This window comes from Salmo salar, chromosome 15 (assembly GCF_965601325.2).
Source record: "Salmo salar chromosome 15, fSalSal1, whole genome shotgun sequence".
Classification (NCBI taxonomy): Eukaryota; Metazoa; Chordata; class Actinopteri; order Salmoniformes; family Salmonidae; genus Salmo; species Salmo salar.
Genome location: NC_138305.1, coordinates 2,461,687 through 2,486,623, shown reverse-complemented (window position 1 = coordinate 2,486,623; position 24,937 = coordinate 2,461,687). Strand labels below are relative to the sequence as shown.

At 44.9% G+C, this 24,937-nt stretch overlaps 1 protein-coding gene across 16 annotated transcripts in view; it reads left to right on the top strand.

Moving 5' to 3' along the window:
• Positions 1–24,937, top strand: part of LOC100195738 (calcium/calmodulin-dependent protein kinase type II subunit beta) — a 222,652-nt gene that overhangs the window by 188,522 nt on the left and 9,193 nt on the right. For 7 of the 16 annotated variants that reach the window (XM_045695285.2, XM_045695280.2, XM_045695278.2 and 4 more), the window contains 3 exons: positions 10,773–10,817; positions 18,191–18,236; positions 23,821–23,958. In XM_045695285.2, the coding sequence (XP_045551241.2) occupies positions 10,773–10,817; positions 18,191–18,236; positions 23,821–23,958 (229 nt within the window). Of the gene's footprint in view, positions 1–10,772; positions 10,818–18,190; positions 18,237–23,820; positions 23,959–24,937 lie in introns of those variants that run through there. The other 9 variants (XM_045695306.2, XM_045695303.2, XM_082961537.1 and 6 more) reach the window with 4 other exon arrangements.

Genomic DNA, 24,937 nt, shown 5'->3' with positions numbered 1-24,937 from the left:
ATAATAGTTGGGATAGGTAATAGTTGGGTTAGGTAATAGTTGGTTTAGGTAATAGTTGGTTTAGGTAATAGTTGGGACAGGTAATAGTCAGTTTAGGTAATAGTTGGGATAGGTAATAGTTAGTTTAGGTAATAGTTGGGTTAGGTAATAGTTGGGATAGGTAATAGTTGGGATAGGTAGTAGTTAGTTTAGGTAATAGTTGGGTTAGGTAATAGTTGGGATAGGTAATAGTTGGGTTAGGTAATAGTTGGGATAGGTAATAGTTGGGTTAGGTAATAGTTGGTTTAGGTAATAGTTGGGATAGGTAATAGTTGGGATAGGTAATAGTTAGTTTAGGTAATAGTTGTGATAGGTAATAGTTGGTGTAGGTAATAGTTGGTTTAGGTAATATTTGGGATAGGTAATAGTTAGTTTAGGTAATAGTTGGGATAGGTAATAGTTGGTTTAGGTAATAGTTGGTTTAGGTAATAGTTGGGATAGGTAATAGTTGGGTTAGGTAATAGTTGGTTTAGGTAATAGTTGGGATAGGTAATAGTTGGGATAGGTAATAGTTAGTTTAGGTAATAGTTGGGATAGGTAATAGTTGGTGTAGGTAATAGTTGGTTTAGGTAATAGTTGGGATAGGTAATAGTTAGTTTAGGTAATAGTTGGGATAGGTAATAGTTGGTTTAGGTAATAGTTGGTTTAGGTTATAGTTGGGATAGGTAATAGTTAGTTTAGGTAATAGTTGGGATAGGTAATAGTTAGTTTAGGTAATAGTTGGGTTAGGATATAGTTTGGGATAGGTAATTGTTGGGATAGGTAATAGTTGGGATAGGTAATAGTTAGTTTAGGTAATAGTTGGGATAGGTAATAGTTGGTGTAGGTAATAGTTGGTTTAGGTAATAGTTGGGATAGGTAATAGTTATTTAGGTAATAGTTGGGATAGGTAATAGTTGGTTTAGGTAATAGTTGGTTTAGGTAATAGTTGGGATAGGTAATAGTTAGTTTAGGTAATAGTTGGGATAGGTAATAGTTAGTTTAGGTAATAGTTGGGTTAGGATATAGTTTGGGATAGGTAATAGTTGGGATAGGTAATAGTTGGGATAGATAATAGTTGGGATAGGTAATAGTTGGGTTAGGTAATAGTTGGTTTAGGTAATAGTTGGGATAGGTAATTATTGGGATAGGTAATAGTTAGTTTAGGTAATAGTTGGGATAGGTAATAGTTGGTTTAGGTAATAGTTGGGATAGGTAATAGTTGGGATAGGTAATAGTTGGTTTAGGTAATAGTTGGGATAGGTAATAGTTGGGATAGGTAATAGTTGGGATAGGTAATAGTTAGTTTAGGTAATAGTTGGGATAGGTAATAGTTGGTTTAGGTAATAGTTGGGATAGGTAATAGTTGGGATAGGTAATAGTTAGTTTAGGTAATAGTTGGGATAGGTAATAGTTGCGATAGGTAATAGTTGGGATAGATAATAGTTGGGATAGGTAATAGTTGGGATAGGTAATAGTTGGGATAGGTAATAGTTGGGATAGATAATAGTTGGGATAGGTAATAGTTGGGTTAGGTAATAGTTGGGATAGGTAATAGTTGGGATAGGTAATAGTTAGTTTAGGTAATAGTTGGGATAGGTAATAGTTGGTTTAGGTAATAGTTGGGATAGGTCATAGTTGGGATAGGTAATAGTTGGGATAGGTAATAGTTGGGATAGGTAATAGTTAGTTTAGGTAATAGTTGGGATAGGTAATAGTTAGTTTAGGTAATAGTTTAGGTAATTATTGGGTTAGGTAATAGTTGGGATAGGTAATAGTTGGGTTAGGTAATAGTTGGGTTAGGTAGTAGTTGGGATAGGTAATAGTTGGGTTAGGTAATAGTTGGGATAGGTAATAGTTGGGATAGGTAATAGTTGGTTTAGGTAATAGTTGGTTTATGTAATATTTGGGATAGGTAATAGTTGGGATAGGTAATAGTTTAGGTCATATTTGGGATAGGTAATAGTTGGGATAGGTAATAGTTGGTTTAGGTAATAGTTGGGACAGGTAATAGTTGGGACAGGTAATAGTTAGTTTAGGTAATAGTTGGGATAGGTAATAGTTAGTTTAGGTAATAGTTGGGTTAGGTAATAGTTGGGATAGGTAATAGTTGGGATAGGTAGTAGTTAGTTTAGGTAATAGTTGGGTTAGGTAATAGTTATGATAGGTAATAGTTGGGTTAGGTAATAGTTGGGTTAGGTAATAGTTGGGATAGGTAATAGTTGGGTTAGGTCATTGTAGGGATAGGTAATAGTTGGGTTAGGTAATATTTGGGTTAGGTAATTGTTGGGATAGGTAATATTTGGGTTAGGTAATTGTTGGGATAGGTAATAGTTGGGTTAGGTAAAATTTGGGTTAGGTAATTGTTGGGATAGGTAATAGTTGGGATAGTTAATAGTTGGGAATGGTAATAGATAGTTTAGTTAATAGTTGGGTTAGGTAATAGTTGGGATAGGTAATAGTTGGGTTAGGTAATTGTTGGGATAGGTAATAGTTGGGTTAGGTAACAGTCTGCCCTACCACCTCAAGCTAAACCTCAACCTCAAGAAGACGGAATTGCTTTTCTTCCCAGGAAATGCCTGCTCGCTCAAAGACCTTTCCTCCACAGTGTCGCCCTCCCAGAGTGCAAATAACCTTGGCGTGACCCTGGACAACACCCCATTGTTCTCTGCAAACATCAAAGCAGTGACCTGCTCCTGCAGTTTCATGCTCTACAACATCCGTAGAGTATGATCCTACCTCACACAGGAAGCGGCGCAGGTCCTAATCCAGGAACTTGTCCTCTCCCATCTGGACTACTCGCTGTTATACTGGGCTCCCTGCTTGTGCCATCAAACCCCTACAACTTTTTCAGAACGCTGCAGCCCTCCTTCTTTTCAACCTTCCCAAGTTCTCTCATGTCACCCCCTTCCTCCGCACACTCCACTGGCTTCCAGTCGAAGCTCGCATCCACTACAATACCATGGTGCTTACCTACGGCACAGCAAGAAGAACTGCCCCTCCCTTTCCTTCATGCTATGCTCAAACCCTACACCCCAACCTGAGCACTCCGTTCTGCCACCTCAGGTCTCTTGGCCATCCCACCCCTACGGGAGGGCAGCTCCCACTCAGCCCAGACCAAGCTCTTCTCTGTCCTGGCACCCCATTGGTGGAACCAGCTTCCCCCTGAAGCTATTACAGCACATTCCCTGCCCATCTTCTGAAAACATCTGAAACCCTACAGTCCCTCTTCAAACAGTATATTAAATAATCCTCCTCCTCACCTCAACACAGCCCTCCAAAACATGATTCTTTTTTATATTAATAAATTAACCAGAACTTGCACTTGACCCCCTCAATGAGCTGTATGAGGCCGTAAGCAAACAAGAAAATGCTCATCCAGAAGCGGCGCTCCTAGTGGCCAGGGACTTTAATGCAGGCAAACTTAAACCCGTTTTGCCTAATTTCTACCAGTCAGAGTGTAACGAGTGTCGTGTGTGGAGGACCAAGACGCAACAGGGAAGTGTATACTCATCTTCTCTCTTTAATATATATAAAGGAGAAAGAAAATAAACACGTATACAATTAACAGAAACGACACTAACAGTTCTGTCAGGTGACAAGCACAAAACAGAATACAACTAACCACAATCCACAATACAAACACACCCCTAATTATAGGACCTTCAATCAGAGGCAACGATAGACAGCTGCCTCCAACTGAAGGCCCCACCACCAATTAACTAAACATATTAATACAAATGACTAGACAGAACATAGAAATAAACTAACATAGAACAATAACCTAAACCCTGGACTAATAAATCAAATACCCCTCTCTACATGGACACATACACACAACCACCCTGAACCACATAAAACAAATACACCCTGCCACGTCCTGACCAAACTAAACACTAACAAATCACACCTTTACAGGTCAGAACGTAACACAGAGGAATGTGCAACCACCTTTACTCCACACACAGTGATGCATACAAAGCTCTCCCTCGCCCTCCATTTGGCAAATCTGACCATAATTCTATCCTCCTGCTTACAAGCAAAAACTAAAGCAGGAAGTACCAGTGACTCGCTCATTACGGAAGTGGTCAGAAGATGCGGATGCTAAGATACAGGACTGTTTTGCTAGCACAGACTGGAATATGTTCATTGAGGAGTACACCACCTCGGTCACCGGCTTCATCAATAAATGCATCGACGACGTCGTCCCCACTGTGGCCGTGCATAAATATCCCAACCAGAAGCCATGGATTACAGGCAACATCCGCATCGAGCTATAGGCTAGAGCTGCCGCTTTCAAGGAGCCGGACACTAATCCGGGCGCTTATAAGAAATCCCCCTATGCCCTCAGACGAACCATCAAACAGGCAAAGCGTCAATACAGGACTAAGATTGAATCCTACTACACCGGCTCTGACCCTCCTTGGATTTGGCAGAGCTTGCAAATTATCACGGGCTACAATGGGAAACCCAGCCACGAGCTGCGCAGTGAGGCGAGCCTACCAAACGAGCTAAATGCCTTTTATGCTTGCTTCGAGGCAAGCAAGCACTGAAGCATGAGCACCAGCTGTTCCGGACGACTGTGTGATCACGCTCTCTGTAGCCGATGTGAGCAAGACCTTTAAAGGTCAACATTCACAAGGCCGCGGGGCCAGACGGATTACCAGGACGTGTACTCACAGCATGCGCGGGCCAACTGGCAAGTGTCTTCACTGACATTTTCAACCTCTCCCTGACCAAGTCTGTAAAGGCTGGCTACCCAGACTATTAACAATGACACCCCCCCCCCCCCCCCCCCCACTGCCTCTACTCGATTTTTATTATCTATGCATAGTCACTTTACCCCTACCTACCTACTATTACCTAATAGTTGGGTTTGGTAATAGTTGGTTTAGATGATATTTAGGTAATAGTTGGGTTAGGTAATAGTTGGTTTAGATGATATTTAGGTAATAGTTGGGTTAGGTAATAGTTGGTTTAGATGATATTTAGGTAATAGTTGGTTTAGATGATATTTAGGTAATAGTTGGGTTAGGTAATAGTTGGTTTAGGTAATATTTAGGTAATAGTTGGGTTAGGTAATAGTTGGTTTAGGTAATATTTAGGTAATAGTTGGGTTAGGTAATAGTTGGTTCAGGTAATATTTAGGTAATAGTTGGGTTAGGTAATATTTAGGTAATAGTTGGGTTAGGTAATAGTTGGTTTAGGTAATATTTAGGTAATAGTTGGGTTAGGTAATAGTTGGTTTACGTAATATTTAGGTAATAGTTGGTTTAGGTAATATTTAGGTAATAGTTGGTTCAGGTAATAGTTAGGTAATAGTTGGTTTAGGTAATATTTAGGTAATAGTTGGTTTAGGTAATATTTAGGTAATAGTTGGTTTAGGTAATATTTAGGTAATAGTTGGTTTAGGTAATAGTTAGGTAATAGTTGGTTCAGGTAATATTTAGGTAATAGTTGGGTTAGGTAATAGTTGGGTTAGGTAATAGTTGGTTCAGGTAATAGTTGGGTAGTAGTTGGGTAATAGTTGGTTTAGGTAATAGTTGGTTTAGGTAATATTTGGTTTAGGTAATAGTTAGGTAATAGTTGGGTAATAGTTAGGTTAAGAAATTTTATTTTATTTTGTCAAACTGTCTGTCAGTGTCCCTCGCTAACCTGACCTCGGTAACCTTCCCTCCCTTGCTAAACCTCCCACCACCCTACCTAACCTTCCCTCCATAACCTTCCCACCCTCCCTCCCTCCCAAACCCTCCCTCCCTAACCCTCCCTCACCTCCCTAACCCTCCCTCCCTAACCCTCCCTCCCTAACCTTCCCACCCTCCCAAACCCTCCCTCCCTCACCTCCCTAACCCTCCCTCCCTAACCTTCCCTCCCTCCCTAACCTCCCTAACCCTCCCTCCCTAACATTCCCTCCCTCCCTAACCCTCCCTCCCTAACCTTCCCTCCTTCCCTAACCCTCCCTCCCTAACCTTCCCTCCTTCCCTAACCCTCCCTCCCTAACCTTCCCTCCCTCCCTAACCCTCCCTCCCTAACCTTCCCTCCCTCCCTCCCTAACCCCCACTCCCTAACCTTCCCTCCCTCCCTAACCTCCCTAACCCTCCCTCCCTAACCTTCCCTCCCTCCCTAACCCTCCCTCCCTAACATTCCCTCCTTCCCTAACCCTCCCTCCCTAACATTCCCTCCCTCCCTCCCTAACCCTCCCTCCCTCCCTAACCTTCCCTCCTTCCCTAACCCTCCCTCCCTAACCTTCCCTCCCTCCCTAACATTCCCTCCCTCCCTAACCCTCCCTCCCTAACATTCCCTCCCTCCCTAACCCTCCCTCCCTAACCTTCCCTCCCTAACCTCCCCTCCCCTCCCTAACCCTCCCTCCCTAACCTTACCTCCCTCCCTAACCCTCCCTCCCTAACCTTCCCTCCCTCCCTAACCTCCCTAACCCTCCCTCCCTAACATTCCCTCCCTCCCTAACCCTCCCTCCCTAACCTTCCCTCCTTCCCTAACCCTCCCTCCCTAACCTTCCCTCCCTCCCTAACCCTCCCTCCCTAACCTTCCTCCTTCCCTAACCCTCCCTCCCTAACCTTCCCTCCCTCCCTAACCCTCCCTCCCTAACCTTCCCTCCCTCCCTCCCTAACCCCCACTCCCTAACCTTCCCTCCCTCCCTAACCTCCCTAACCCTCCCTCCCTAACCTTCCCTCCCTCCCTAACCCTCCCTCCCTAACATTCCCTCCTTCCCTAACCCTCCCTCCCTAACATTCCCTCCCTCCCTCCCTAACCCTCCCTCCCTCCCTAACCTTCCCTCCTTCCCTAACCCTCCCTCCCTAACCTTCCCTCCCTCCCTAACATTCCCTCCCTCCCTAACCCTCCCTCCCTAACATTCCCTCCCTCCCTAACCCTCCCTCCCTAACCTTCCCTCCCTAACCTCCCCTCCCCTCCCTAACCCTCCCTCCCTAACCTTACCTCCCTCCCTAACCCTCCCTCCCTAACCTTACCTCCCTCCCTAACCCTTCCTCCCTAACATTCCCTCCCTCCCTAACCCTCCCTCCCTAACCTTCCCTCCCTAACCCTCCCCTCCCTAACCCTCCCTCCCTAACCTTACCTCCCTCCCTCACCCTCCCTCCCTAACATTCCCTCCCTCCCTAACCCTCCCTCCCTCACCTCCCTAACCCTCCCTAACCTTCCCTCCCTCCCTCCCTAACCCTCCCTCCCTAACATTCCCTCCTTCCCTAACCCTCCCTCCCTAACCTTCCCTCGCTCCCTAACCTTCCCTCCCTCCCTAACCCTCCCTCCCTAACCTCCCTACCCCCCTCCCTAACACTCCTCCTTCCCTAACCCTCCCTCCCTAACCCTCCCTCCCTAACATTCCCTCCCTCCCTAACCCTTCCTCCCTAACATTCCCTCCTTCCCTAACCCTCCCTCCCTAACCTTCCCTCCCTCCATAACCCTCCCTCCCCTTACGTTCTCAATCTGCAGTCAAACCCCAGGTACTTTGTTCTCTTCTCTCTCCCCATATCCCAAGCTGTTGCCCAGGGCAACGGTTGTCATGACGATAATGTCATAATCATGCAGAAGACAGCTGGCTGGTGATTGGTCATCGGAAGGTGTCACTTTCTGGGGAGAGTGCTCAGAATGGTGTGGGGAAAAGTGTGTGTGCGTGCCTGCGTGCGTGCGTGTCAAATGAGGCTTCTGAGAGAGAGAGAGAGAGAGCGAGAGAGAGAGATAAAGGAGTCCTGTCATGGTGTAATGGTATTTTAGAGTAGCTTTTACCTCACTCACCGTGACAGCACCGGAAACTCTTCTGTAAACAGTAAACCCACTTAGCAGCAGATGCTGACGTACCTACTACAGTACAGCACAACCCAGACTGGGTTGAAGTATACGGTCTTCGTTGACTCATAGCAGTCTCCAGTTAAGTAGAAAACACACCGTGCTGACGAGGGGCTTAAGGTAGAAGATGGCCGGCTGTGAATGGTGGCGATTCAACATATATAAGTAGAATCGTTGGGAAGGAACAGATATTACATGTGTACCTGTATTACCACATGTTATATGTCAGACAGAAACAGTCGAGTCAAGAGGATAACCGTCGTAGTGGCTTCTTCATAATGTACTCTATGGTGTACTGTACACTATGTGCTTTTGTGGGGGGCAACGTTCCTGCAGGGTTTCTGTGAGGGTCTGCTGCATATTTGTGTAAAATATATGTGTTTTCAGACTTGTCTCTGATGATTGTGTTAGTGAGTGTGTGAGTGTGTGTGTGTGTGTGTGTGTGTGAGTGAGTGAGTGAGTGAGTGAGTGAGTGAGTGAGTGAGTGAGTGAGTGAGTGAGTGAGTGAGTGAGTGAGTGAGTGAGTGTGAGTGAGTGAGTGAGTGAGTGTGAGTGAGTGAGTGTAAGTAGAGCTCTGCAGAATGATTAGCAGACATGGTGTGTTTGTAACTTTTACACAGAGTTCTCTCTGACCGTTCCAGCCATGTTCCTCTCCTCCGGCTCAGCGCGAGCATGCGTGTGTGTGTGTTTTCTAAATTGATTAAAAATTACAGTCCTCAGCTCATCCACCCCTCAACTCTATCACTCCAGAAGAATCTCTTCCAGTTTTAACCAGTTTTCTCACCTTTTGCTTTGACCTCATCTGACATACAGTGTATTCGGAAGGTATTCAGACCCCTTGACTTTTTCTACATTTTGTTACATTTCCGCCTTATTCTAAAATGGATTAAATCAATTTTGTTCCTCATCAATCTATTAAGAAAAAGAGAAAACAGGTTTTTAGACATTTTAGCAAATGTATTGAAAATAAATAAACAGAAATAACTTATTTACGTATGAGACTCGAAATTGAGCTCAGGCGCAGTCTGTTTCTGTCATGGTTCCACCTGTCACTAGAGGGACCCAGAGACCACCCTAGAGACATTAACGACACTCAGGTGTGTCTTATTTACTCATTATGATTTCCCTGTTAAAAGAGGGGCGTTTTCTGTTGTGCTTTGCAGAAGCTTGAATTGTTCACCGTTTGCGTTCATTTCCTGACTGAGTTTTCGAGACTTAGTGTTTGTTGTTTTTCAAGTGCACTGTGATCCTGCGGCTACCGTTTCTCAGTAAAGTATTATGTTTATCCTTAACCACTGATTCCTCGTCTGGTCTCTTATCTTCTCCAAAGTCACCACATCACAGTTTCCATTGATCATCCTTGAGATGTTTCTATAACTTGATTGAAGTCCACCTGTGGTAAATTCAATTGATTGTACATGATTTGGAAAGGCACACACCTGTCTATATAAGGTCCCACAGTTGACAGTGCATGTCAGAGCAAAAACCAAGCCATGAGGTCGAAGGAATTGTCCATAGAGCTCCGAGTCAGGATTGTGTCAAGGCATAGATCTGGGGAAGGGTACCAAAAAATTTCTGTAGCATTGAAGGTCCCCAAGAACACAGTGGTCTCCATCATTCTTAAATGGAAGAAGTTTGGAAGCACCGAGACTCTTCCTAGAGCTGGCCACCCGGCCAAACTGAGCAATCGGGGGAGAAGGGCCTTGGTCAGGGAGGTGACCAAGAACCCGATGGTCACTCTGACAGAGCTCCAGAGTTCCTCTGTGAGATGGGAGAACCTTCCAAAAGGACAACCATCTCTGCAGCACTCCACCAATCAGGCCTTTATGGTTGAGTGGCCAGACGGAAGTCACTCCTCAGTAAAAGGCACATGACAGCCCGCTTGGAGTTTGCCAAAAGGCACCTAAAGACTCTCAGACCATGAGAAACAAGATTCTCTGGTCTGATGAAACCAAGATTGAACTCTTTGGCCTGAATGTCAAGCATCACGTCTGGAGGAAACCTGGCACCATCACTACAGTGAAGCATGGTGGTGGCAGCATCATGCTGTGGGGATGTTTTTCAGCAGCAGGGACCGGGAGACTAGTCAGGATCGAGGGAAAGATGAATGGCGCAAAGTACAGAGAGATCCTTGATGAAAACCTGCTCCAGAGCGCTCAGGACCTCAGACTGGGCAAAGGTTCACCTTCCAACAAGACAACGACCCTAAGCACACAGCCAAGATAACACAGGAGTGGCTTGAGGACAAGTCTCTGAATGTTCTTGAGTGGCCCAGCCAGAGCCCGGATTTGAACCCCGATTGAACATCTCTGGAGAGACCTGAACATAGCTGTGCAGCGACACTCCCCTCCAACCTGACAGAGCTTGAGAGGATCTGCAGAGAGCAATGGGAGAAACTCCCCAAATACAGGTGTGCCAAGCTTGTAGCGTCATACCTAAGAAGACTCAAGGCTGTAATCGCTGCCAAAGGTGCTTCAACAAAGTAGAGTAAAGGCTCTGAATACTTATGTAAATGTCATATTTCAGTTTTTTATTTATACATTTTCAATGATTTCTAAAACCTGTTTTAGCTTTTTCATTATGGAGTATTGTGTGTAGATTGATGAGGGAAAAAAAATATTTTAATCCATTTTAGAATAAGGCTGTAACGTAACAAAATGTGGAAAAAGTCAAGGGGTCTGAATACTTTCCTAATGTACTGTACACACACACCTTTAACCTCATCTGACCTACATACATACTGTTCACACCTTTATCGCTCTGTTCTTTTTCTCTTTCTCTCTACCTGTTTTCCTTCCTCACTCTTTCTTTGTCTTTCTTTTCATCTCTCTCGCTCTCCTTTGCTTTCTTTCTCCATCCCTCCCCATCTCTCTCTCTTTCTCTCTCTCCATCTCTCCTTCCATCTCTCTCCCTCCATCCCTCTCTTTTTGTAGGAGGCTCAGACCACTGTTATCCATAATCCAATGGATGGAACTAAGGTACACCCCCCTCTCCTCTCTTCTCCTCTCCTCTCCTGTCCTCTCCCCCTGTCCTCTCCTCTCTTCTCTTCTCCTCTCCTCTCTTCTATTCTCCTCTCCTCTCCTGTCCCCCTCTCCTCTCCTCTCCTGTCCTCTCCTCTCTTCTCCTCCCCTCTCCTTTCTTCTCCTCTCCTCTCCTCTCCTCTCTTCTCCTCTCCTCTCCTGTCCTCTCCCCCTGTCCTCTCCTCTCTTCTCTTCTCCTCTCCTCTCTTCTCTCTCTTCTCCTCTCCTCTCCTGTCCCCCCTCTCCTCTCTTCTCCTCTCCTGTCCCCCTCTCCTCTCCTGTCCTCTCCTCTCTTCTCCTCCCCTCTCCTTTCCTCTCCTCTCCTCTCCTCTCCTCTCCTCTCCTCTCCTCTCCTCTCCTCTCCTCTCCTCTCCTCTCCTCTCCTCTCCTCTCCTCTCCTCTCCTCTCCTCTCCTCTCCTCTCCTCTCCTCTCCTCTCCTCTCCTCTCCTCTCCTCTCCTCTCCTGTCCTCCCCTGTCCTCTCTTCTCCTCTCCTCTTCTGACCTCTCTTCTCCTTTCCTTTCCTCTCCTCTCCTCTCCTCTCCTCTCCTCTCCTCTCCTCTCCTCTCCTCTCCTCTCCTCTCCTCTCCTCTCCTCTCCTCTCCTCTCCTCTCCTCTCCTCTCCTTCCCTCTCCTCTCCTCCCCTGTTCTCTCCTGTCCTCCCATTCGTCTGTTCTGTTTGATCTGTTTACCCCCCTTTCTGCATCTTTGTGAGCGTGTCAGCACAGAGGCCTGTGCTATGTCATCACAGAGGCGTGTACTGTTTGTGTGCAATTATGCACAGTTATTTATGTTTTATCCAGCACCCTGCCCAGCACAGTCCCTCCCTAATAGTGTGTGTATATGAATATGTAGGTGTGTGTGTGTGTTTGGTAGAAGACAATTTTTAAAACACTAATGTCAACTGGAAACAAATGGTTGGTTCAGGTGAATTTAGATTTTTAGATGTAAAATAATAGCATATTGAGTTAATTGAATGTGCTCAATATTTGTCTCTACACTCTTAGAGAAAAAGGTGCTATTTAGAACCTAATAGGGTTCTTCGACTGTCCCCATAGGAGAACCCTTTGAAGAAGCCTTATTGGTTCCAGGTAGAACCCTTTTGAGTTCCATGTAGAACCCTTCCCACAGAGGGAACCAAAAAGGGTTCGACCTGGAACCAAAAAGGGTTATCCTATGGGGACAGCCGAGGACCCTTTTGAAAAGAGTGTACAGTTCTTCAGGGACTTGCATGTGCTACTGACCGTAATGGACAGACGTACAAAGCATACAGTATGTTTGTTTGTACCTGTTAACGCCTCTCATTCAGTAATCTTTCAAATCAATCCAGTACATTTCAACCCCTTGATGTTTTACTGGGGTACAAAGTGACTTTACACTGAGGCAAACCATTACAGAATTAAATCTGTCCCTAAGGGTGTGTGTGTATGTGCGGGTGTGGGTGAAATATTGTCCCCATGTGGCCTAACTGCACCAAACCTACAGGACTTATGTAATAGCCTGAAATCAACCGTGGCCCCTGTGGGAATGTCAACAGCCTCTGCTCTGCTTCCTCCCTTGGTTGGCACTGTGAGCGTCTACAGTGTTTGTGTTCATACTGTACTGCAGCATCTGTAGCCTGTATTTATCCACTGGTTTAATCTCCCCATGTCTATCTGTCTTTCTATCTATCAATCTATTTGTTCCATTGTTGGTCCCTGTTAGACAGCATCTGTAGCATCTGTAGGCTGTATTTATCTACTGGTTTCATTTCCCCCTTATCTATCTGTCTTTCTATCTATCAATCTGTTTGTCAGTGACAGATTTTTGTGTTAAATGCAGCCTATGCAGTAGATCTACTATCTACTATCTGCGTCCTTAATGGCGCCCTATTTCTATGTAGTGCACTACTTTTGACTAGGGTCCATCGGGTAGTGCACTAGGGTGCATCGGGTAGTGCACTAGGCCCATAGGGCTCTGGTCAAAAGTAGTGCACTATATACTGTGGGGAATAGGGCTTGATTTCAGACGAATCATACGTCTGGGAGGAGAATAACAACAGAGTCTAATAGAATTTTAATGGTTGTATGTCACATTTATCTACGATGTTGAGTAGGTCAGTTCATATCAGGAATTTGTGAATAATTTTGTTGTTCAGAAAGATTTTGGGGTTCAGAATTCCACACACACACACACACACACACACACACACACACACACACACACACACACACACACACACACACACACACACACACACACACACACACACACACACACACTACATCACACACACTCCTCTGTGGAATTCTCCGGTGTAGAAGTGTTCCAAATGAGGCCAACGTCTCCATGTCCTGCCCTTTAAATACACTAATTGGAAATCAGAACTCCTTAGTCTGAATCCCAAACAGCACCTTATTCCCTATATAGTGCAATTAGTTTGACCAGGGCCCATGGTCAAAAGTAGTGCACTATGTAGGGAACAGGGTACCATACAGGCCGAAGTCTAAAACTCTTCCTCTGGCAGGCCTTCGGCGAGAGACACAGCATCCTGTGGAGAGCAACATATTACAGGTTATTAGGGGAATGGAAGAGATGAATGTAGGGGAATGGATGTCACATTGATTCAACATAGATTCTAGATCATATTTCTAAGACAGAAGTGAGCAAGAGGGGAGGAGGGGAGGAAGCTGTAGGTGTGAATTAATGTTTCCTCAGGCAAGGCAAGACAACGCAAGGCCGTGTTAACACCCACACTGGTGGTATTAGGTGCACACACACTCACACACACACACACACACACACACACACACACACGCACACACACACACACACACACACACACACACACACACACACACACACACACACACACACGTACACACACACACACACACGCACGCACGCACACACACACACACACGTACACACACACACACACACATACACACACACACACACACACACACACGTACACACACACAGGTGGTATAAGGCAGTAGTGAAATGGACTGTAAAGGGGACGAGTGGAGGGGGCAGGCTGAAGTCAGAGGTTGGATCCTAAAGACATGCTGCTTTCCTAGGGATGTCCATGGGTGGGTTACCTGGCTTCAAACAAATACACCTGGCTTCAAACAAATATACCTGGCTTCAAACAAATACACCTGGATTAAAACAAATATACCTGGCTTCAAACAAATAGACCTGGCTTCAAACAAATAGACCTGGCTTCAAACAAATAGACCTGGCTTCAAACAAATAGACCTGGCTTCAAACAAATAGACCTGGCTTTAAACAAATAGACCTGGCTTCAAACAAATAGACCTGGCTTCAAACAAATAGACCTGGCTTCAAACAAATATACCTGGCTTCAAACAAATATACCTGGCTTCAAACAAATAGACCTGGCTTCAAACAAATAGACCTGGCTTCAAACAAATAGACCTGGCTTCAAACAAATATACCTGGCTTCAAACAAATAGACCTGGCTTCAAACAAATAGACCTGGCTTCAAACAAATACACCTGGCTTCAAACAAATATACCTGGCTTCAAACAAATAGGCTTTCAGCTTAATGTGTTTGTGAGATGTGTTGTGTTGAAGTTAAGGTCTACTCTGAGATGTGTTGAAGTTAAGGTCTACTCTGAGATGTATTGAAGTTAAGGTCTACTCTGAGATGTGATGTGTTGAAGTTAAGGTCTACTCTGAGATGTGTTGAAGTTAAGGTCTACTCTGAGATGTGTTGAAGTTAAGGTCTACTCTGAGATGTGTTGAAGTTAAGGTCTACTCTGAGATGTGTTGAAGTTAACCTCTTGGGGCTAGGTGGGACGCTAGCGTGCCACCTGTGGTGCACTCCATCAACAGCAGGTGCATTTCAAGAGCGGCAAATTTGAATCCAAATAAATGTCAAAATTCAAATTTTTCAAAAATACAACTATGTTACACCATTTGAAAGATAAACATCTCCTTAATCTAACCACGTTTTACGATTTCAAAAAGGTTTTACGGCGAAAGCATAAATTTAGAGTATGTTAGGACAGTACATTTACAAGAGTTGTGTGTAATGTTTTGTCAAGTCAAAGACAGGGTCACCAAAACCATAAAACCAGCTAAAATGATACACTAACCTTTTACAATCTCCATCAGATGACACTCCTAGGACATTATGTTAGACAATGCATGCATTTTTAGTTCTATCAAGTTCATATTTATATACAAAAACAGCGTTTTACTATGGCATTGATGTTGAGGAAATCGTTTCCCTCCAATAACCGGCAGTCAAGTCAGCGTCACAAATTAAATAATTAAAATTAGAAAACATTGGTAAAATATTATATTGTCATTTAAAGAATTATAGATTTACATCTTTTGAACGCAATCAACTTGCCAGATTTAAAAATAACCTTACTGGGAAATCACACTTTGCAATAATCTGAGCACTGTGCCCAGAAAAATACGCGTTGCGATACAGACTAGACGTCATGTTGGGGAGATCTAAAATCGAAAATACTATGTAAATAATCCATTACCTTTGATTCTCTTCATCAGATGTCACTTCCAGGTATCACAGGTCCATAACGAATGTAGTTTTGTTCAAAAAAGCTCATCATTTATGTCCAAAAATCTCAGTCTCGTTAGCACATGATGTAAGCCAGCCGGACTTCTCGTCATGAACGAGGGGAAAAAATATATTTCCGTTCGTTCAAACATGTCAAACGTTGTATAGCATAAATCATTAGGGCCTTTTTTAACCAGAACATGAATAATATTCAAGGTGGACGAATGCATAGCCTTTTATAACGTATTGGAACGAGGGTACCCAACATGAAGTAGCGCGCCAGGTGTCTAATGGGACATCACCGTTCCATGGCTCTTGTTCGGTCAGATCTCCCTCCAGAAGACTCAAAACACTTTGTAAAGGCTGGTGACATCTAGTGGAAGCAATAGGAAGTGCCAAAATATTCCTAAACCCCTGTGTTTTTCAATGGGAGAGGTTTAAAGTCAATACAACACATCAGGTATCCACTTCCTGTCAGAAAATGTCTCAGGGTTTTGCCTGCCAAATGAGTTCTGTTATACTCACAGACACCATTCAAACAGTTTTGGAAACTTTAGAGTGTTTTCTATCCATATATAATAAGTATATGCATATTCTAGTTACTGGGTAGGATTAGTAACCAGATTAAATCGGGTACATTTTTTTTATCCAGACGTGCAAATGCTGCCCCCTAGACCCAACAGGTTAAGGTCTACTCTGAGATGTGTTGAAGTTAAGGTCTACTCTGAGATGTGTTGAAGTTAAGGTCTACTCTGAGATGTGATGTGTTGAAGTTGAGGTCTACTCTGAGATGTGATGTGTTGAAGTTAAGGTCTACTCTGAGATGTGTTGAAGGTAAGGTCTACTCTGAGATGTGTTGAAGTTAAGGTCTACTCTGAGATGTGTTGAAGTTAAGGTCTACTCTGAGATGTGTTGAAGTTAAGGTCTACTCTGAGATGTGATGTGTTGAAGTTAAGGTCTACTCTGAGATGTGTTGAAGATAAGGTCTACTCTGAGATGTGTTGAAGTTAAGGTCTACTCTGAGATGTGATGTGTTGAAGTTAAGGTCTACTCTGAGATGTGTTGAAGTTAAGGTCTACTCTGAGATGTGTTGAAGTTAAGGTCTACTCTGAGATGTGATGTGTTGAAGTTAAGGTCTACTCTGAGATGTAATGTGTTGAAGTTAAGGTCTACTCTGAGATGTGTTGAAGGTAAGGTCTACTCTGAGATGTGTTGAAGTTAAGGTCTACTCTGAGATGTGGTGTTGAAGTTAAGGTCTACTCTGAGATGTGGTGTTGAAGTTAAGGTCTACTCTGAGATGTGTTGAAGTTAAGGTTTACTCTGAGATGTGTTGAAGTTAAGGTCTACTCTGAGATGTGTTGTGTTGAAGTTAAGGTCTACTCTGAGATGTGTTGAAGTTAAGGACTATTCTGAGATGTGTTGAAGTTAAGGTCTACTCTGAGATGTGTTGAAGTCTGGGCCTGTTCATCGTGTTGAAGTCGGGGCCTGTTCATTGTGTTGAAGTCTGGGCCTGTTCTTTTTGTTGAAGTCGAGACCTGTTCATTTTGTTGAAGTCGGGACCTGTTCATTGTGTTGAAGTCTGGGCCTGTTCATTGTGTTGAAGTCTGGGCCTGTTCATTGTGTTGAAGTCGAGACCTGTTCATTGTGTTGAAGTCGGGACCTGTTCATTGTGTTGAAGTCGGGACCTGTTCATTGTGTTGAAGTCTGGGCCTGTTCATTGTGTTGAAGTCGAGACCTGTTCATTGTGTTGAAGTCTGGGCCTGTTCTTTTTGTTGAAGTCGGGACCTGTTCATTGTGTTGAAGTCGAGACCTGTTCATTGTGTTGGAGTCGGGGCCTGTTCATTGTGTTGAAGTCGGGGCCCGTTCATTGTGTTGAAGTCTGGGCCTGTTCATTGTGTTGAAGTCTGGGCCTGTTCTTTTTGTTGAAGTCGAGACCTGTTCATTGTGTTGAAGTCGGGGCCTGTTCATTGTGTTGAAGTCTGGGCCTGTTCATTGTGTTGAAGTCCGGGCATGTTCAGTGTGTTGAAGTCTGGGCCTGTTCATTGTGTTGAAGTCGAGACCTGTTCATTGTGTTGAAGTCGAGACCTGTTCATTGTGTTGAAGTCTGGGCCTGTTCATTCTGTTGATGTCCGGGCATGTTCATTGTGTTGAAGTCTGGACCTGTTCATTGTGTTGAAGTCCGGGCCTGTTCATTGTGTTGAAGTCTGGGCCTGTTCATTGTGTTGAAGTCGAGACCTGTTCATTGTGTTGAAGTCTGGACCTGTTCATTGTGTTGAAGTCCGGGCCTGTTCATTGTGTTGAAGTCGAGACCTGTTCATTGTGTTGAAGTCAAGGCCTAAACGCAAACTCCCTGCAAGGTGTTGTGTGTATTCTTTGTGTGACATTTAATTGATTGATTCAATGATTTCATATAAGCAGTGAAAAGACAATTGGGTTTGTGTTTTGCATGTTCTCGTGATCTTAAGATGTGTTGTTTGTGTGTTTGTGTGTGTGTGTGTGTGCCTGTGTGTGTGTGCCTGTGTGTGTGTGTGTGTGTATGTGTGTGTGTGGATGTGTGTGTGTGTGTGTGTGTGTGTGTGTGTGTGTGTGTGTGTGTGTGTGTGTGTGTGTGTGTGTGTGTGTGTGTGTGTGTGTGTGTGTGTGTGTGTGGATGTGTGTGTGTGTCTGTGTGTGGATGTGTGTGGATGTGTGTGTGGATGTGTGTGGATGTGTGTGTGGATGTGTGCGTGGATGTGTGTGGATGTGTGTGGATGTGTGTGTTCCTATCTGATGGTGCTTCTCCCTCCCCTCTGTAGGAATCTACTGACAGCAGTACCACTGTGGAGGATGAGGATGTGAAAGGTAAGGACTGGACACTGGAGAGAGATGTGTGTGTGTGTGTGTGAGTGTGTGTGTGTGCGTGCGTGTGTGTGTGAGTGTGTGTGTGTGTGTGTGTGTGCGTGCGTGCGTGTGTGTGTGTGAGTATGTGTGTGCGTTTGTGTGTGTGTGTGTGTGTATGTGTGTGCGTGTGTGCGTGTGTACGTGTGTATGTCCATGAGCTAAGAACAATGAGTTCTCTCTAATGCAGGTCACTGAAGCAGTGTTCCAGTGTGAAGAATTCCAGCAGTTACCCCACCCCCTCTATAGAGACTGTACCTCCCTTTTATCGTCCAACCCCCAACTCCCTAGCCCCCCACAGGAGAAGTGAGCTGTTCTGTAGCTTTCCTCTCTGTGCTGTACAGCTATATACCCAGCTTTCTGGTAGACCCCCACAGGAGCAGACCAAGGGCACCTTGTGTGTATATTTAGCCTGTGGCAGGAAACAGAGCCATGTTAGACACAATCATGTAGAAGCCGTAGCGCCACCTGGGATACATAGCACTAGAGAAGAACTCTGATAGGCTACTGTACTATTCTGGTACACAGCGCTAATAGACGTACTGTTAGTGTACTGTTCCTGTGCCGTAGTGTTTTCTAGCAAAATGCTCATCAACACGGACATTAAATTAATGTGTGTGTGCGCGTGTGTGTGACAGTGGAGAGTCGCCTGATGCGATCAGCTGTATTTGCTTGATGTTTATTTTAAGTTGGTGGATTGTTGAACTGTGCAGAAAGCATCCTCCTGTCCTACAGTACACTACATCTCTGTGTACAGGAAGCATCCTCCTTTCCTACAGTACACTACATCTCTGTGTACAGAAAGCATCCTCCTGTCCTACAGTACACTACATCTCTGTGTACAGAAAGCATCCTCCTGTCCTACAGTACACTACATCTCTGTGTACAGAAAGCATCCTCCTGTCCTACAGTACACTACATCTCTGTGTACAGAAAGCATCCTCCTGTCCTACAGTACACTACATCTCTGTGTACAGAAAGCATCCTCCTGTCATACAGTACACTACATCTCTGTGTGGCACAGCATGTTCCTGGTATGTTCCTGTGTTTTCTACTCTCTGAATAGCAGAACACTTGTTGCTCTTCCCCCAGTGTAGTAGGCGATCCAATATTCCCACATGTAACAGACGTCACTGTGCTAGCTTATATAGCAGTATAGCGTCCTTCACTGTGCTAGCTTAGCACTGTAGCTTCCTTCACTGTGCTAGTTTAGCGGTATAGCTTCCTTCACTGTGCTAGCTTAGCGGTATAGCTTCCTTCACTGTGCTAGCTTAGCGGTATAGCTTCCTTCACTGTGCTAGCTTAGCGGTATAGCTTCCTTCACTATGCTAGCTTAGCGGTATATTTTCCTTCACTTTGCTAGCTTAGCGGTATAGCTTCCTTCACTGTGCTAGCTTAGAGGTATAGCATCCTTCACTGTGCTAGCTTAGTGGTATACCTTCCTTCACTGTGCTAGCTCAGCGGTATAGCTTCCTTCACTCTCCCAGCCCCCTTCCCGGGCTCGAACTGGTGATCAGCCCCCCTTGACACATGTGAAAGCCCCCCCTTGACAAGGTCTTAGCAAGCTTTAGCACCAAAAAGGTACCAATTCTGTGACACAGGTGGAGACATTTTAAACTGTTGAGAGAGGTATATGGTCCTATCTTAGCCCGGTTACACAATTAGAGGAATATTACATTTGTAATAATGATCACGTGTCTCTCTATTATGCGTGGGAACACTTGGGTACAGATTTCCAAAATAAAAACACCACTTGGAGCTGACTTCCTGGTGTTTTTACAATATTTTATGCCCAAAAATGACAATTGAAAAAATATTATAATAATTGCTCAGAAAACTTGGGGAGCCGGCCTCCCTAGTGCCGCAGTGGTCTAAGGCACTGCATCGCTGTGCTAGCTGTGCCACTAGAGATCCTGGTTCGAGTCCAGGCTCTGTCGCAGTCGGCCGAGACCGGGAGACCCATGGGGCGGCACATAATTGGCCCAGCATCGTCAGGGGAGGGTTTGGCCGGCAGGAATGTTCTTGTCCCATTGTGCACTAGCGACTCCTGTGGCAGGCCGGACGCATTGCACACTGACACGGTCGCCAGGTATACAGTGTTTCCTCCGACACATTGGCGCAGCTAGCCTCCGGGTTCAGCGGGAACTTTGTCAAGATGCAGTGCGGCTTGTCTGGGTTGTGTTTCGGAGGACGCACGGCTCTCGACCTTCGCCTCTCCCGAGTCTGTACGGGAGTTGCAGCGATGAGACAAGACTGTAACTACCAATTATATATCATGAAATTGGGGAGAAAAAGGGAAAGAAAAAAAAATGTATGAAAAAAAACAAAAAAAACTTGAGTAGCCAAGTAAGACCACCCGCGGGCCAAATTCGGCACGCAGAACGCCAGTTGGGGAACCCTGCCCTATATAGTGAAATACTTTCGACCAGATCTCTGATTTCAAAAAAACAGTACACTATAAAGGGAAAAGTAAATAGAGCCCTGGTCAAAAGTAGTGCACTCTGTAGGGAATATGGTGCCATTTTATCCATAGTAATTATCACCATGATCATAATTATCATCCTGGATAATTAACTTCTTCAATAAAGCACAGAACCAATTAGCTTGCTGTATTAACATTCAACCACAACAAAGACATTAGGAGGTGTTTAATACATCTAGTGTACTGATACCTCACAAATGGCCCCCTATCCCCTATGGGTCCTTGTCATAAGTAGCAGTGTTTGGGGAATAGGCTGCCATTTGGAACGTAACCAAGATAGATTAAATACAGAGATTTAAAATTGTTAGTGGGTGTTTATTTGCTTTCCATTCACCTCCTACATGTTGTGATTCATTCATTCTTTCAGCTTCTTTTCCATCCATCTCTTCCCATTGTTCTGTCTGTTGTGTGTGTGTGTGTGTGTGTGTGTGTGTGAGAGATCAGGGAAGAGTATAGAAAGTTCAGTTAAGACTGTCTCAGCCTGACACTCCTGCCCCTCAGCCACAGGTCCCCTCCCCTCAGCCACAGGTCCCCTGCCCCTCAGCCACAGGTACCCTGCCCCTCAGCCACAGGTACCCTGCCCCTCAGCCACAGGTCCCCTGCCCCTCAGCCTGCTGCAAGTCAAGACACACACGCACACACGCACACACACACACACACACACACACACACACACACACACACACACACACACACACACACACACACACACACACACACACTTATGCATAAACGCTCACACACACACACACACACGCACACACACACACACACACACACACACACACACACACACACACACACACACACACACACATACACACACACACACACACACACACACACACACACACACTTATGCATAAACGCTCACACACACACACACACACACACTTATGCATAAACGCACACACACACACACACACACACACACACACACACACACACACACACACACACACACACACACACACTTATGCATAAACGCTCACACACACACACACACACACACACACACACACACACACACACACACACACACACACACACACACACACACACACACACACACACACACACACACACTTATTCATAAACGCTCACACATACACGTATGTATAAACGCTCACACACACATACATGCTCTTACAGTCAACCCTGGTTGACTCAGTGTGTTGACTTACTGAGTGACTTATGGCTAACACACCCTGTGTGTGTATTCACCATCAGAACTTAGTTATAGAACACTGAAACCCTGAATGATGTGGCTTGAGTGAACCCATATCCTTCTGAATGATGTGGCTTGAGTGAACCCATGTTTTCCTTCTGAACGATGTAGCTTGAGTGAACCCATGTCCTTCTGAATGATGTGGCATGAGTGAACCCATGTTTTCCTTCTGAACGATGTAGCTTGAGTGAACCCATGTCCTTCCTAATGATCTGGCTTGAGTGAACCCAGGTTGTCCTTCTGAATGATGTGGCTTGAGTGAACCCATGTTTTCCTTCTGAATGATGTGGCTTGAGTGAACCCATGTCCTTCTGAATGATGTGGCTTGAGTGAACCCATGTCCTTCTGAATGATGTGGCATGAGTGAACCCATGTCCTTCCTAATGATCTGGCTTGAGTGAACCCAGGTTGTCCTTCTGAATGATGTGGCTTGAGTGAACCCATGTTTTCCTTCTGAATGATGTGGCTTGAGTGAACCCATGTCCTTCTTAATGATGTGGCTTGAGTGAACCCATGTCCTTCTGAATGATGTGGCTTGAGTGAACCCATGTCCTTCTGAATGATGTGGCATGAGTGAACCCATGTTTTCCTTCTGAACGATGTAGCTTGAGTGAACCCATGTCCTTCCTAATGATCTGGCTTGAGTGAACCCAGGTTGTCCTTCTGAATGATGTGGCTTGAGTGAACCCATGTTTTCCTTCTGAATGATGTGGCTTGAGTGAACCCATGTCCTTCTTAATGATGTGGCTTGAGTTAACCCATGTACTTCTTAATGATGTGGCTTGAGTGAACCCACGTCCTTCTTAATGATGTGGCTTGAGTTAACCCAGCAGCATACCACCCTGCATCCCACTACTGGCCTGCTTATGAAGCTAAGCAGAGTTGGTCCTGGTCAGTCCCTGGATGGGAGACCAGATGCTGCTGGAATTGGTGTTGGAGGGCCAGTAGGAGGCACTCTTTCCTCTGGTCTAATATAAAAAAAATATCGCAATGCCTCAGGGCAGTGATTGGGGACATTGCCCTGTGTAGGGTGCTGTCTTTTGGATGGGACGTTAAATGGGTGTCCTGACTCTGAGGTAATTTAAGATCCCATGGCACTTATCGTAAGAGTAGGGGTGTTAACCCTGGTGTCCTGGCTAAATTCCCAATCTGGCCCTCAAACCATCATGGTCACCTAATAATCCCCAGTTTCCAATTGTCTCATTCATCCCCCTCCTCTCCCCTGTAACTATTCCCCAGGTTGTTGCTGCAAATGAGAATGTGTTCTCAGTCAACTTACCTGGTAAAATATAATGGATAAATAAAAATGTTGTCCTTCTTCACTAATCGTCAGTGTTAATATCAAACAATCATGTCTAACAACTGTTGTGAATAAAGCCTGTATTATACAAATATGAGTAGAGACCACATTGTCTAACAAAAACTAGCCTATAATTATAACTTAGCCTAGTATGAAAAAACTTGCCATTGCATCTTGTGTAGAGAGATTTAGAGATTTACACCCTACTCTGTTTCATCTCATCCCTCACTCCTCTCTGTATCTCCAATCCCTTCATCCCCCTCTCCTGTCGTTCCATTTTGAGCCTTCATTTTGAGCCTTCTGTATGTGTAGCGGCTCACTGTCTCCCACTGGTGGACACAGACAGAACAGCATCACAGTCCCAATGGCACATGCAGGGATTCTGTTTCAGCTTTTTCTCCTTTTTGGCATGCAGTTTATTTGTGAAGATTTTCTGTTCTTTTTTATTTTATTCATATTCATTGCCTCCCTCCCTCACTCCCTCTCCCTGCCTCCTTCCCTCGCTGCCTCTCCCTGCCTCCCTCCCTCCCTCCCCCAGCCTCTAAGCTGCCAGACCTGTTTGGCGTTGTACGCAGGGCGTCAGGGCCCATGTCTGACAGGGAGGGAGGCACCAGCACACCCCCTCCAGCCGCCCCCTCCACCGCCTCCCCACCCATGGCACACACCCCCATGCAGCGTAAGTGCACTACAGGGATGCGTAACAAATGGTACCCTATTCTTACACTACTTTTGACCAGGGCCCATAGGGGTCTGGCTAAATATAGTACACTATGTAGGTGATAGGGACAGGATGCCATTTGGGACGTAATGTACAGTACCAGTCAAAAGTTTGGACACATATACTATTTCAATAGTTTTTCTTTGTTTTAACTATTTTCTACATTGTAGAATAATAATGAAAGACATCAAAACAACTTTGCACACTCATGGCATTCTCTCAACCAGCTTCACCTGAAATGTTTTTCCAACAGTCTTGAAGGAGTTTCCACATACGCTGAGCACTTGTTGGCTCCTTTTCCTTCACTCTGCGGTCCAACTCATCCCAAACCATCTCAATTGGGTTGAGGTCGGGTGATTGTGGAGGCCAGGTCATCAGATGCAAAACTCCATCAATTTTCCTTCTTGGTCAATTAGCCCTTACACAGCCTGGAGGTGTGTTGGGTCATTGTCCTGTTAAAAAAAATGATAGTCCCACTAAGTGCAAACCAGATGGGATGGCGTATCACTGCAGAATGCTGTGTTAACCATGCTGGTTAAGTGTGCCTTGAATTCTAAATAAAGCACTGACAGTGTCACCAGCAAAGCACCCCCACACCATCAATCCCCCTCCTCCATGCTTCACGGTGGGAACCACACATGCGGAGATCATCTGTTCACCTACTCTGTGTCTCACAAAGTCATGGAGGTTGGAACCAAACATCTCAAATTAGTACGCATCAGACCAAAGATCAATGGTCTAATGGTCTAAAGTCCATTGATCGTGTTTCTTGGCCCAAGCAAGTCTTTTCTTCTTATTGTTGTCCTTTAGTAGTGGTTTCTTCGTAGCAATTCGACCATGAAGGCCTGATTCACGCAGTCTCCTCTGAACAGTTGATGTTGAGATGTGTCTGTTACTTGAACTCTGTGAAGCATTTATTTGGGCTCCAATCTGAGGC